General features: G+C 38.7%; 1 protein-coding gene across 4 annotated transcripts in view; it reads right to left on the bottom strand.

Moving 5' to 3' along the window:
* Positions 1 to 1,321: 1,321 nt before the first annotated feature.
* RAPGEF4 (Rap guanine nucleotide exchange factor 4) overlaps positions 1,322 to 14,863 on the bottom strand; it is a gene marked incomplete at both ends in the record, with an annotated part of 155,879 nt that continues 142,337 nt past the window's right edge. For all 4 annotated transcript variants that reach the window (XM_082483726.1, XM_082483724.1, XM_082483725.1 and 1 more), the window contains 5 exons: positions 1,322 to 1,449; positions 2,991 to 3,045; positions 11,506 to 11,570; positions 11,907 to 11,994; positions 12,630 to 12,680. In XM_082483726.1, coding sequence (XP_082339852.1) covers positions 1,322 to 1,449; positions 2,991 to 3,045; positions 11,506 to 11,570; positions 11,907 to 11,994; positions 12,630 to 12,680 — 387 coding nt within the window. The remainder of the gene's footprint in view (positions 1,450 to 2,990; positions 3,046 to 11,505; positions 11,571 to 11,906; positions 11,995 to 12,629; positions 12,681 to 14,863) is intronic.

The following is a 14,863-nucleotide window of genomic DNA, read 5'->3' as shown; positions in this document are numbered from 1 at the left end:
GGCAGGGATGGATCTGACCGGCTTTGCATTGGTCGTCCATATGCCAACGGATGGAGGCTACCTGCGGGTTTGAGGCTCAGCAAACGACAAGCGAAGTTTGCTGTATCAGCCAATTAATAGCATCGGTATTTATGCGGGAATGAAGCTGAAAGTGCAAATAAGGCCAGTGACTAAACCTTTCCAGCAATGACATTTAATAAGGTACTGCGTGTTATTTACAGAAAACGTACATCACACAATTCCTACACATAAAATGCATACAAAGTATAAAGACAAAAGCTGCACTCCCATAACATGCTAAACAAAATAAATAAAACTGAATTATTTTGGCACAATAGCTATTACATAAATAAATATTCCAGAACATAATGAATTAACATTTATTTACAGTCTATTGAAAGTGCAAAACAATTGGCTGAAAATTAAGATATTTGTAAATGCTTAAGACCAGAAGATATGTGTTAACCAGCCACAATTAATTATAGCTGAAGTTTAAGGTTTTAATGTCCAGAAAATTACTCTCTTGAAATCCGTTTGTGCATATTGTGCTCTTTTTGAACCAGTCCTTTGCTACCTTTATGCTATTGATTTCAACAACCTTACTATCGTAATGGAATTTTGTAAAAACCTGATTGGCAGTTTAAAAAAAGGAGGAAAATGTAAACACAGATTAATACATTTATCATTCAAAATATTTTCAGTCCTGTCAGTTTTCTGAAATGGCCACACTGCTTGCAGTAGTAGGCAGTACGATTAAGACTAGAAATTTTCCTTAGTCTATCTGTTGTATTTCAAATGGAAATATTTGTAAGCCTTCTCTGAATGGAACTATACCTTGGACCTCTCTTGAACCTACATTTTTTCATCAGATGCTTACATACATCTTCTGCTGAGGTCAACAGTAGCTGGGCAAGCTAAACTGATGATCGGTTTTGGTCCTGACCTGGAGAATAAATCATAAAATACGGATTTTTAATTAGAGGGAAAAACACTACCTCCCTTAGAATTGTTAGAAGCTTTTTGTGCATTTTTCACCAACTATTCTATTTTATCTTTTGCCTTTTTTTATCCATATGAGAAATCATTTACTACACTTTAAGATGAATTAACAGTTCACAACATGGCCACCCGTACAGCTACAGTGTATAAATTCTTCCCCAGCCAAAGTTCTCTGACAGGCTGGTACATTGTGCGTTGCCTAAGACCTTAGAATATGTTTTTGCTTATTTTTGTAGTGGCAGTGCGGTAGCAGAGAAAGTGAAGTTCTTAACAAGTGACCTTGACAGGATAAAAGATCATTTCTCATCATTGCTTCAAATGTTTATGCTCGACGCGGTTCTAGTCGGTGAGACATCTGTGATAAAGTTCTCTGGTTGTCAATCACATTTAATTGCCGCACATAGCTCCGAACATCCTGATGGTTCTTATTAGTTAGGGCTGCGTCGGGATCTGGTGAAAGAGAAACGATGTAGGATTGATACACTTAAATGAACAAATGCCTGAACAGAATGCATAACTCTTTACAAGCTGTCACAGGAAACGCCAGATCCTGGTGAGTTAAAAAGAAAATATTTAGAGATTGCTCGCTCTGAAACCTTTCCTCCATGTCTGATAGTCTTTCTGGTTACTAACCTCACAAATTAACTTTCTCTCTCAGATATCCTTGGCTACATTTGCTCAAATTGATGGCCCTTGGTTACAGTTTTATACATCACCTTACCAGTCAACAGCTATAAATTATATAGCTAACTAGTATGATTCAAAGCTGCCCATCAGCTTTTGAACCAGCAGCTTTCGCACAGATTCAAAACTATATAATTGATTTAAGCCTCCTTTCATGAAATATTCCCCTTTCTAGCTCAGTATTAAATATTTGTAACGCTGTAGCGATTAGTGGCTGACCCATTCAAGCCTCAAAATGTACTACTTGTTTACATTACTTAACATAGCCGCATTATACCTACTCCAACAACAATTATGAAATACCACTGAGTTCAAATCTAAGTATCTTCAGCCTCACAGCGGGCAGCTTACGTTTTAATGAAATATGTGTTAGGTAACTTAAACTTCTCGTAAAGAAAGATACTGAAGCATCTCCTATATATAAATACACATACACACACAAAAAGCATGGGACTTAGATACAGTACATCTATATACTGACATTTTGTTACATCATGTATAGTGAAAATCCCTTCCCATTTCTGAATATGTGTAAGTCTCACTAGTGCTTAATACATTAAAATTAAAAGATACACAGCCAGAAAAAACTTGATGGTGGAAGAAAAAACAAAACCTCCCTTAACTGATCTTCTAGAGTTAAGCTTTGACCCGGATGGGAAGAAACTACTTTTCTAGAAATACATTGTTTTATATTATTTATTCTGTTCTTTGAGAAAGAGGAAGGCTGCTGTGAGGCAAAATGAATGAAGCGCCGAAGAAATGCCAGTGTGACTGGGACTGACTACACCTAGATGGGATGAGACCCACAGAGCAAGCCTGTTGGATCACACAGCTTCGTCATCTTACATGGCCTCAACTAAGTTCTGGTAATTATACTGACAAACAGGTTTTAAGTTCATCACCTTATGCAGTTATGTCATTTATAAACGTCATGTTTCCGGCCTGGTTTCCTATAAAAACAGGGTTTATCCAAGCAAGCATCTTGCGTGTATCTGTGTGCTGCTGTCTGCTGGCCTTATTTCAACCACTTCTGAACCCAGTGGCTAATTTCAACCAATTCTAATTTGACAGATGTGTAGAGACCTCACAGATATTTAGCTCCCTTCACGTGCTTGGAAAAGAGATGGAGGAGATGGGGCTTATTAGAGCTTCCTGAAAGATATTTCACCCGGTGGAACATCGGAGGATCCAAACATAGAAGAATCACTGGAAACCAGGCTTTTAAATTCTGGTACACACAGAATTAGTTGTAATTACTGTAGCTACTGATGATAATGCTGACTGTGCAGATGTTGCAATACACTTACTGAAAGATTGGCTTCGGCAGAATTTCACCGTCCTGACAGTGTTGGCAATCATGCGCTGGAAAGAAAAGATGGTATGCAATCAGAGAACAAGCACTGTATTTCATCATCATTTAAACGAAGCACCTAACTGTGCCTGAGTGTGAAGACATACGCCAATAAAAGCAGTCATATGAATGAAAATATAATTTTAATGCTGATACCCTCATATGTAGGGTGTGATTTGCATTTACGCAGGCTTTAAATGAGCGTGAGGGTAATTTACATGCGCTCAGAGAACCCTTTCCCTTGCTTGGATGCTGTAAAAGACCTTAACTAAGAATGAAAATCAGCCCCTTGAACGTGCGTTTCTTTGATACCATCTTCCCACATTAAAAAGTAAAAGGAATATCATGTAGAACACCTTGGCGTACGTACACATGTTAATTTTAAGCCCATCGGTTCCTAACAACAAGGCCATTTCTAGAACATACTCAGCAATTAAAGAACTTTTACCTTTCCCATGAGTTTGAGTCTAAAATGCAGCCCTCCTGGAAAATGACAGTGTAAAATGAGCACGTGAGGGTGTATGTTCACTGATTCCCTCTGGAAGTATGCTTGATTCACAGGTGAGAAGGCCACTGTTAGAACTGTGGCCCTGCAGGCAAGTTTCGGCAAACAGACCTGTTAAACAGTGTTAGCTCTCACAAGTGTATCTAACCCAACCTGAAAAGTGGATTCACTTTTGGTGGACACTTCTACTGGCAATTCACAAAAAAAAACAGAAGTCACTTCAGTCCTTCTTGGCTGTGCTTGCTCTTCAGTAAATAAGCCATCATTTCACTCACTCAGGTGAGAAAATAGATTGATACATTTTGCTATTTTACAATAGTTTTTAAGCACAGAAATGAAGGTAAGTCATGAAGTAAAACATTTGAGATTTACTTGTGGACTGCAAAATTTTAACTCGCTTGTGTGATCAGCATCACACAGGTAATACACCCACCAGTGCAGGGGCAAAATCAGTTGTTTTGCATAATAACAAATAAACTGAAGCTTCGGCAGCAAAACGGAGTTCCTTAGCTAGATAGTTTGATTCAATCACTGTTGTAAGGACAACATTTGTTTCAGTTTCTTTTGCTTAGATTAAGAAAAAGCAGAGGAGGGAAAGGCTGTTCCTAATCAGAGTCTAAAGTTTGTTCCAGCACTTTAGCATGGTCCAACAACTACAACACAGCTACCTGTTTTAACACAGCATGCTCTCACCAGGCTGCTTCATAGCCTCTCTTTGTGTGAGCTTAACAAGCCGGTCATAAGCCCTCACAGACTGGAATGTTATATTTCTTCCTAGTAAACAGTAAAACTTAGGGCATACTCCCCTCACAATTAATACACAATTATAATCCTATGTGCAAATTATGTTATAAATAATATACCTTCGTTCATTCCAGAAGTGGGAAGCATCAATGTAAAACATTCCCTACACACATACTGAATAATCTTAGACATTTTAATGCACTGTCAAGCATACAGAAATGGGTATGGCTGGTGGTCAGCATTAGAAACAGTATTGATATATCATGTACTACATTGTTGTGGATTACACGTTGTATAACCAAATGAAATGTAACTACTCTGAAACTGATCTAAAATATTTTAATTCTAAAACACAAGTTCCCAAAAGATGTAGGGAATTTGGATATGGGTCTGCTTATATTGTTCCTAAAGTCATATGTATATGGAAAATAACTAGATTTCAAATAAGAATACTTTTTATCCTATGTTAATTTTCATACTTCTTCAAGCCATTACCAGTAGGCAGATTTTCTAAGGCGGTTACCTTGCAAACATTCTCATATGTGCTTAGCATTAAGCATACGAAGAAGCCCCATTGACTTCAGTGGAACCTCTTAAACGCTCAAAGATAAGCACCCATTATAATCCTGGATTGAGACAGAACACATTGCATATTACAGTGTTGGTTCTTCAAGTGTAACCCAATCAAATGAAAATCAAAACGCCATGAACATGTAAACAAGAATGTTTCATAACTCTAGGGATTCATATTTCACTCTGTAATGTGATGCTGCTATTTTGATTTATACCATTTCAAAAAGTACTCCCCTAAAATAACTATTTCAAGGAAAGACCATAAAGTGTAACTGGACCAGCCAACTTGATGAAGTTTCAAGAGCGTCTGACTTCAAGGGAAGCTTTGCTAAGGACACTTCACTTTTATGAAGACAGGTGGTGTTGCTTGATGTGCTTTATAGATGGTTTGTTAATAAACACCCTATTTTTTCATATCTGTAAATGTTTAGGTTTTGAAGCCTCATTTCATAATGATCTTTGGAGCTAGACTGTAGGTTCAGTGTTTGATTAGTTTAGTATTAAGTTTCTTAGATGAAAACAGATTTATCAAAAAAGGGTGTTCTTAGGAATTATTTTACTCTTTTTTATGTGGGGAATTTGTTCTGAAAAAAAGTATAGCGTTTAGAATAAGTACTGTAATGCTGTATTGTAGTGAAAGACAAATTATGTGTGTAGCGAAGGTTTTTAAAAAGTTATCACTATTTCTGAATTTCTCGTTATATGTGCTATTCCAAGCAAGGAAAACCAAAGTGGCAATGAACTTGTCCGATTTCTGGTTAAAGCCTGAACTGCCTGGCTTCTTTCAGTTGGCTGAAAGGCTTCATTTTAAGGAGTTACTTTGCCTATTCCTGAGGATAATCTCATTCAATCTGTGCATTCAGAAGTATCCTGGCAATGAGGAAACACAAAGGAATGAGGCAGTGGGTGTTAAGGCAGAATAAATGGAGAAACTGTGGGCAGAAGACAGCATCACAACCCAATGGGGAGATTCTGGAGCATTATGTATCCTTGAAGAGCTCCTTTCACATTGTTTTTTTCCAAGTGCTGTTGTACTTTCTAATATAAACGCAAAAAAGCGCCTCCTCGGAAGGTGCAAATTGAACAGAAAAACAGCATGTGAAGCAAAAGTGAATTTCCCTTCCTGGTTCTTGTAGATAAGTTGGATTGTCTTCTTTTGGTTGAAGAAAACTAGAATCATGTACAGAGAAAATGTCCAGATGGAAGTTTAATTGCCAGCTCCTTACAATTTTTCTTCAAGTAGAGGATTGCCTCTAGTTAATACCTGCAAAGTTTAACCTCTGTTTACTCGCTGTGCTAAGAAAGACCATTATCGAAAAGCCATACAAACCTAAATTTGGACCTTTCTGAAATAGAACCAACTGCATAATATAACAAGCAGCCACTACCACCAGCATGCTATATATACACAACAATACCCTTTCAAGTTTTACGCAGTCTGGAATAGTGGCAGCAGGCCAGCACATTATCTTCTAATCCATTCCAAACCCAGGTTTCTAAATGTTATAAATATTCATATATGCCATAGAAAACTACTAAGGGCTTTAGTCACACACTTTTTGCATAATCTTTATGTTCCAAAAATGAAAGAATGTTTGCCCTTTTTTTGCATAAGGATCAGAGTGTGAATTCCCTTTTGTTCGTCTCCACAAAACCCGAAAACCAATATGCGCAGATTCTCTAATCCTCATTTCACACCTGAAGGGTGAACAGGCTTGACAAAAAGAAGCATCGGTGGCCAGTATCAAGGCACTGCCTTGTGCTGCTATGGCAGGTCAGCACTTTCAGAGCTCTCTCGTGACTTCTGCTCCCTCTACAGGTGCCATTTCTGAGACATCCTGGGTAGTGCGACATGGAGGTGGTGCCCCAGAAAGTGATCTTTGTTCAGGCTGTCTGATGACTTGAGAAATGGCACTGATAAAGTTCCCAAATAATTGCATCTTCCCTCTCTCTATGAATACAAAATTCTGTACCGGCAGTCAAGATTATGCAGCTGAGGTTTGGAAAAAGTACAAATCAGTAAGTGGTCAAGAGTATGAAATACTGCCTGTCCTTAAGGAGAGTCATGCTCAGTACTTTCCTCACTTTACTCTCTCTTCTTTCCCCAGCAAGACATAATTCTAGCAAAGGGCTTTTTAAATTTTTTCTAAATATATAGCTATAAAAGCAGTGTCACTTGAATGTTATATATTGCCATGTACTGCACTGCAGGTTGTAGGTTGTCTTGTATCTGCTAAATCATACAGAGTTTATAGGAACTAATACTACTGACAGTTTGGGGGGGTTCTCCTTCACCTTAAAAGAGGGTCATTAATGGACATAAAAGACAAATGTGTATTCTACATCACAAACTGTGTTTGCTGTCTACTGCCATCTTTTTGTCTTCCATCTTGCAGATCGCAAAATGTCCTCAACCTGCCAAACTACAACCAAACAATTTAAAAAACTTTACAAGCCCATTCATTCCTTGTTCCTCTATGACAAATACCTCTTCAGTTTTTACACAGATGGGTCTTCTAAAGCAACACTTAGAACTAACATCTACTGTGAACTCACTAGAGGAGAAAAGATGCAGGTAGTTTTTACCACACAAGGTCATGGAATATATGCCAACCTAGAAGGTACATCTGAGCAACACTAAGGTGGAAACAGCTTGTACCTTGTCTCCATCAGCTTCTTACAGTGAGATAAATAAAAGACCTTCAATACTTCCCTAAAACCACATTTTGTTTGGTATTGAAGACAAAGCCTTTTACCAAATGCTTATATTACTAATACAAGTAATTTAGTTATTCCGTCTACTTACTGATAAAAGTATAAATAACGAGCACCAGGCTGGATTTTAAGGCCAAATGGTTGTTTCCTCCACCCCCTCCCTTGCTTCATGCAATAAATGGCATAGTAAAGAGCACAAGTACAGTGCAAATACCAAGAGTACACCTATTTCTGACACATTCAATATTGTTTGGCCACATCTTGTACAAACCAAATGGGTCCACTTACAAACTTCCCTCTGTACACATAGCCGTTTCTCTACCACGTTATTCTCTTCCCTGGCTAGCTGTCCCTGCCCTCCCACTCCTCACAGCCTCCTCCAAATAAGAGGCATCCATGGGGATCGGGAGATGGGGAAGGGGAAGAAGGAGCAGGCAGTTACAAAGACAGCAGCAGGTAAAGCTCAGCAATGCTCTGCAGAGTGATGCCACCCCACTACTGCCAATACCACAGTTGTGCCACTACACCTCTGAAAATACTGATTTATGAGAAAGTGTAGCAGGAAAAAATCGACTTGGTCCCTTTCCTTTTTAGCTTGACTCGCTAAAAAAACTAGGCTAATGTGGTTTAACACCATCTGTCTGTTTTTCCTTTCTTCTCTAGATAATTTTGTTAAATTTGAAAAAAAAGAACCCAGAGTTTTCAAACATAAGAAAGCTCCTAAAATTTTCTGTGAAAATAGATGGCTGTGGACAAGAGAAAGATCGTGTAAGTGCCCTCTTCTCCAGTCTCCTTCAGGGAAAAGGCTGTAGTGCAAGTTCCTATGTTATGACAAAAGCCTATTCACACAGAATTCCCCAGCCATGAAGAAACCACACATGCCCCAGCCACGAGGAAAGCTTTGAGCAGAGCTCAGGCAGCCATGAAACAAACGTTTAGGAAATCAGGCTTCACTGTTTCTGGCACTCCGGGAACTCCTGGCTCAGACACTGTCTGACAGCTCCTGCTTGTTCTAAGATGCATTGTTTAATATAAATAATAACAGAAAGATCAGAAAACATAAAAGATTTAAAGGAAGCTGTTTCAGCTGAAGAGATGCCACTAGATCAAACTTCTACTTTTGGCTGCCAGTTACAGGAATAAAGTTGTCAGCAGCACATCAGCTGTCGGGATCAGAGCTCTGTGGTGAGAATGCAGACACGATGCCAGAGGCTGTTCTCAGTTTCATCACTGTGCTTACACGAGAGACAGAGAGACCCACCTCCTCCGGTGGCAAATGGCACCACCCGTGGCAACTACCCAGATATTTTTATTCATAAACTTCAGCAAGCATCAAAGTTAGGGTGCATCAAGGGAAGTAATTTTCCAAAGAATGAAGATGTTTTAGAGAGGTCAGTAATAGAGTGGCTCCCAGCAGTATTCACAGGTATCTCCATCTGCTTGTGACAGAACACTATGCGGCAGAACAAACAGGCAGAAACAACAAATGGCAGGACAGGATTCCTGTGAGGAAATCTGGTTTCTGCTTTTCTCCTGAAAATGGCAGAATAACATCACAGGTTTACCATGAGTTTATACGTATGCAAAAGAGAGCTGAATTTATCTGTGTGTTATCTGGCTGAGTGGTCTTGTCTTCACTATTTAATATCTGGCAATTATGTGTGGATATGACAGTTGTAAGCTTAACACAAGTAGGCGGCAGCGACTGAGGTTTAACAGTAAAGCTTTTCTTCTCTGCTTGACCTGATGACACATGCAAAAAGCTAAAAACTGCCAGGTCCACATTAGGATTTGAATGAATTATGTGGGTGGAATCTGAATACATGCTTCTTTGAAGAGCTATGGGTTGAGAGAAGCTGTAAAAACACCATAGAAGCATGCAGAATAGCCAGTGAAGAACATTAAAAACACAAAAGATATACTTGTAGTAAGGCCTGGAGAAAAGGCAAAGCGAGCTTTTAGGTAGAATGCTAACCGAAGAAAGGTTTATAATACTGAGAAAGGAGAACGCTTCCCTTTCTGTTGCATGGAGGACCATAAGACATTATATTGATTCTTTGAAAAATATACAGTATCAAAAAACATTAATTGATCTTCACTTTCCCCCCCCTAAAGGAAATGCTCAAAGCTCTGATTACTGATCAAAATGGGTGGTATTACATTCATGCCATATAAAATTTTATTTAAAAACTTTGGGTGCTACTAGTAAATCCATGTTCTGGAGAGAACATACTTCTGAAGATAAGGCAATGTGCAGACTAGCGTCAAAAGGGAAGACCTGCAGCAGCCTAGCTATAGGTCAGTGTAAGCTGCCATAAAATTCAGTCTTGGCCTTGGGAGTGCCAAACTTGGTGCAGAGTGGTGCAGGACCATTTCTAAATGACAAGCCTGAGTCTATGTCTTCTGTCTATGGGCAAGTGCTCACAGGAGAGCTCCTAACTCCTGTAATGGCTTTTATACATAATCAGGCATAAAGAAGAGCCTGAGGTGTACAGCTTTGAGGCGTGTGGATGTACCAGATATTCTGGCTCAGGAGGTTTAAGTAGGCCAAGTAAGGTGGAGAACATAGAGCCAGCCCCATAGCCACGGCTATAGCAATGCAGCTGCCATCCCTCCTGGTTTGGAGGTGCTCCAGCCAAGTCTGAGATCCCTTTGTTTTCCCCGAAATATTTGCTATCTACACTAAAAGGTATATATTTATCTATCTAATTATAACAAGTAGTCCAGGAAAAAGTCTTTTTTCTGCAGGTAGAAGGTTCAAGGCCTTTGGAAGGAGATGGCAGTACCGTCTGCGTATGCAATTAAAGAATGTCATTATTGCAAAGTGAGGTCAGGCCCTTACTCAGGCATTAGCACTACTATTTACCCACAAAAAAGACTCAGCTTAGTAGGGAGGTCATTTTCATCCTAGGACAGAGGCTGTCCTGGAGCTACAGACTAAAATCTAAGAGAAGAATTCACGCAGAATGATGATCACTGTGAAGTTTTCTAAAGAGCTGAAAGTCCTCTGCTCTTCCCCTCTGCGGTATCAGTGCAGGGAAGAAAAGCTCATCCATAGCGCAGTGGAAATAACCACGGAGTGCTTCTGGTTACTGTAGTACTAAGAACAAGCAGATATAGGTGCCAGAGTAGATATGCCCTGGCATGGCTGCTGAATGGAGCTTTACTGCAAAAACAATAAATCAGGTTTGGTTTTGCAGTGCAGCTGCTCATAGCTGGGCTTGGCTAACCCTGGTTCTCAGATGTAGGTGTCATTAACCACATAAATTAAGAACATGGCCTTAGCAACCAAGAAAACTGCTTCCTCACTGCTGAGGAACTTGAGTTTCAGTTGAGATTTCTGCCATGGGAAGTCGCTTGCCTACAGTTTTTGACAACAGTGTTTGAAATTATGAGAGGTTAGGTGAAACATTCATAATAAATCAAATTTGCGTGTAATCTAACCTTCTATCGTTGATTCCTCTTTCCAGTATAAAAGCAATCAAGTCACAGAAGTCTCCTTTCACTTGTTAAAGGAAAGAAGAAAATAAGATGTTGTGCACATTCTGTATTAAAGCGCCTTTAATTCTCTGAGGACCAATTGCAGAACTCTCCTAGCCTGAGGCAGTTCAGTCCTGTTTGAAGGAACAGCAGTTAAAATCACAGCCTGATCCCAAACTGGCTGTTTGTCTCTAACAGCCCTGCTTCCTGTCACTGCTGCTGCCTCTCCTAGGAAACATTTTGGCTGTGCATGGATCAGTGGGCAGTTGCTTCTCCACCTCTGTGAGGTCTTCCAAAAACCCAGAGGTCCCCAACCACTGTGCACAACGCAGACTGTTTTTGCCAGCTCTTGGTCCTGCCTTAAATGCCTCTAGCCCTGGAAGTCATTGTTGAGAAGTTCACTCATGAATAGGGAGGTCTTTTTAAATTTTCATTTCAAATATATCATACATACCATTTTCTCGAAGTTTACTAGGTTGTCGGTGAATGTCTTGTTTCCCTCATGAGTAAATGTCATGTCTGTACAGAAATAAAAGCCACATAAAAGCCCATTACTGAATCATGGCCATACAAAACAGCAGAACGTTTTATCTATCCCTTACAAAAATCGAAGCAGCTATAAAAGTCAAACATTTAGTTTTTAATTTGCAGCATTTCTGAGACTAGTAAAATTGAGGTATGATATTCAGATGTACTAAAGCAGTTTTTCTTGTCTCTGTGTCACGCTTTTTATAATGGAAAAAGATCATACCTCACACTGAGATTGATTTTTGCTTTTTCTTGCTGCTACTCTTATTCTTCAAATATTTGACAAATAGCTTTCAAGTTAATAATTCTGGGAACATCCAAGCTTACCTTTTATAAGTAGTGGCATGAAAGGAATTATTGGAGGGTCCAATTTAGCTACGGTAAGTCTGTAGGCCCGATGGTTTCTTGATGGATCCTTAAGAAAAAAAGAGAAATCAAATAATTACTAGTATGTATTATTATATGTATTGAGACACTGTAAGCATTCATTTAGATGTCATGGCATTTATTAAAATAATTATTTTCTCCTGCCACTTTAAAAGTGCATCTGCAAACTAAGACCCCTTTTATCATTCTCCCATATAGCTTACATGATGAGAATGCAGCTGCTAAATAGACTTTTTCATGCCAAATAACAAGGTAAGATATGATTACAAAAAAATTGTTCATAAAAGGAACTACACATTTTTCCTCCCTCCTTGCAGCTGCAGATCCAGTACTGCATATGTTGTAACACTAGAATGTATTGCCTGGAAAAATCCAGGTTGGAAAATGTAATTTCCCATATGTACTATCGGAAAACATGTGATAAAGCTTTTCTGAGTTTCCAGATTAACTTTGAGTGGTACATAAGTTCTCTCAGAGTAGGTTCCTAAGAGTATAATTTATTAGTCATACATACTTGTTTTAGCAGCTCTAAAATGGGATCATAAACTTCTTAAAGTCAAACAAGGACATATAAAATGTTCTGAATCAAGGAATTCAAATCAGTTACTCAGAAACTGAATTAGCTCAGATTGTGCATAGAATAAGGGATCTGTTGCTATTCACCATTAGGCTTTCAAACTCTGCATAGATCTTCTTGAACTTGCTTGGAAGTTTCTGTTAATAAAAACAAAAATAGCAAACCTTAATTAAATCCAATTTGTGTGGTAATTTTACTGTAAATGCTAGTTCCTTCTACAACGCCCTAAGTCAGGAAAGTGCTCTTTTTGCCAGATATTTCTAACAATGTGCTAATCTAAAATACAACACGTCTCCTAGCAACCAGATTATAAATAGAGACGGGACCAGCCATGAAACCTGGATCCTGATTTAAACCCCAACTTGAATTTACTCCTTTAGGATGTTTAGATTCAGATTTTTCTTTGGCTCACATTGCAATCACTGAATTCACAATGTAAGTGAAAGTTCAAATCAACGGTTTCAGGACATTCCTGCTTATAGCCTATCTGAAAATATAATTTACACACAGCTTGCGTAGGGGTAGCTCAGCTTAATTATTCATACCTATGATGAACTGCCCTTGCAACATTCAAATCCATGCCTGGGCATTTCCATGAGGTTTTTTGTTCATGCTGATGTATCACCAACTATTGCTCAAATTCTTGAGACATGCCCAGCAGCCAAGGGCCTCTACTGCTTTCTGGGATATAAATTAGTGAATAGTTTTTCAGTCCACAATACCTACACAAATAAATCATGGTCAGTTGATCATGCAGTGATTGCGATGAGATGGGCTTTACTAAATATCTTCTTTCCCCCTCATGTTATGTTATATATGAAATAATTTTACTATAAACACTGTAAGATATGTTATAAATTGGTTTCAGAGAGCACAGTAATGTTTTATGCACACTCAGAATATGTCAGTTTTCTAGTTTTAATAAGAAATTTCTCTAAATTTGCTGATTAAATCAGACTGCTACTGGCAGCAGGTAACATTAAAAATTAATAGAGACTTTATAGTGCAGAAATGATTTTTTGCAATACTTTCTACATTTGGAGTGTGTACCCTAGCAAGATATTTACACTGTGCCACAGCAAGGGCCTAATTTTTAATGATGTGTGTGAACAACTCTGTGCCTAGTTTGCATATGCATGCAGATTAGGTATTTGTGAAATAAGTAGTATAATTGGACATTTGCACCTGCAAATATCTAATTTGTGCATGCATCTAATGTAAATTCATGATAACATAGCAAAAATCAGGTCTTGATATGTTTTTTTAAGTATATTCTGTATATATATCTGGCTAAAAATCAAACTGCACAGATTCTCTTTATAAACTGGCTGCCCTGCAGAACCAGAATGTGATTAACATTCCCCTGAACCTAAGTTCATACCCCACACCTACAAATCATCTATGCCCCTCCAGTTCAGACCCTGTGCCCATTTCAGATAGTGGTATGTAGTAGATACGTTTAATTCCCTCTTCTCTCTTCATGCTACTCCTGTACTGTCTCAGATATCCCAACTATTCCTCTCAGTAGCCACAAATGAAGGCTCATTATTTTGAGAAACTCATCTGCAAATCTTTGTCTTTAGCACCGATTGTATATACACCACTTGCAACATGTACTTTTGAAAATTGGACTGGTGTCTCCTCAGATGCGTTAGTCTGATCTGCTATTTCACAGCACTTTTTTAAAGGTGTTCAAATTTTGGTCTCAGTTGCACCAATGACTTCAGTCATGCTGACTATTTTGAATTTCTAATGAACAAAATACACACATATTCAAATCTGCACTTCTTTTGACAACCATTATGTTCTTAGTGGTTACATGTGCTTACTACCTCACCCTGCTGGACATTGCGCCCTTTTTATATACTCACATACAACAGAGCAAAGCCACAGAAAAAGGCGGAAGCTCTGAGAATGAAGACCGAACTGACAGTAAGCAGGGGAATCCATGTCAGAGAGAAAACCGGAACTGGTTAGGACAAACCCACATTTTAATAGGGCAACAGAGTCCGTATGGAGACCAGAAAATAATATGTATAAACAGAGGATGAATTTTAGAGAAGTATCTATGGACCGATCTCACTAAATGATCAGTAAATTCAGAGGATGGGCTGATGTAAGAGCTTAACTGGCTAACTCGCTTATCCTGTTGGGCGGTTTAGCTCATCAACAGAAGCTGCTGTTGTCACTCTTGTTAACTGCTTGTGAGTATTCAACTCATCTATGGGTACACGGCCTTACTAATAAAAATTGTCAGCCTTAGCTAAAGGCTTCTGCTCAGGAGCTGAGTTAGTAGATCTCGTTTTATCAATAATAAAGG

This window comes from Vanellus vanellus, assembly GCF_965231255.1.
Source record: "Vanellus vanellus genome assembly, chromosome: 5".
Classification (NCBI taxonomy): Eukaryota; Metazoa; Chordata; class Aves; order Charadriiformes; family Charadriidae; genus Vanellus; species Vanellus vanellus.
This window is presented reverse-complemented; position numbering and strand designations above follow the sequence as displayed.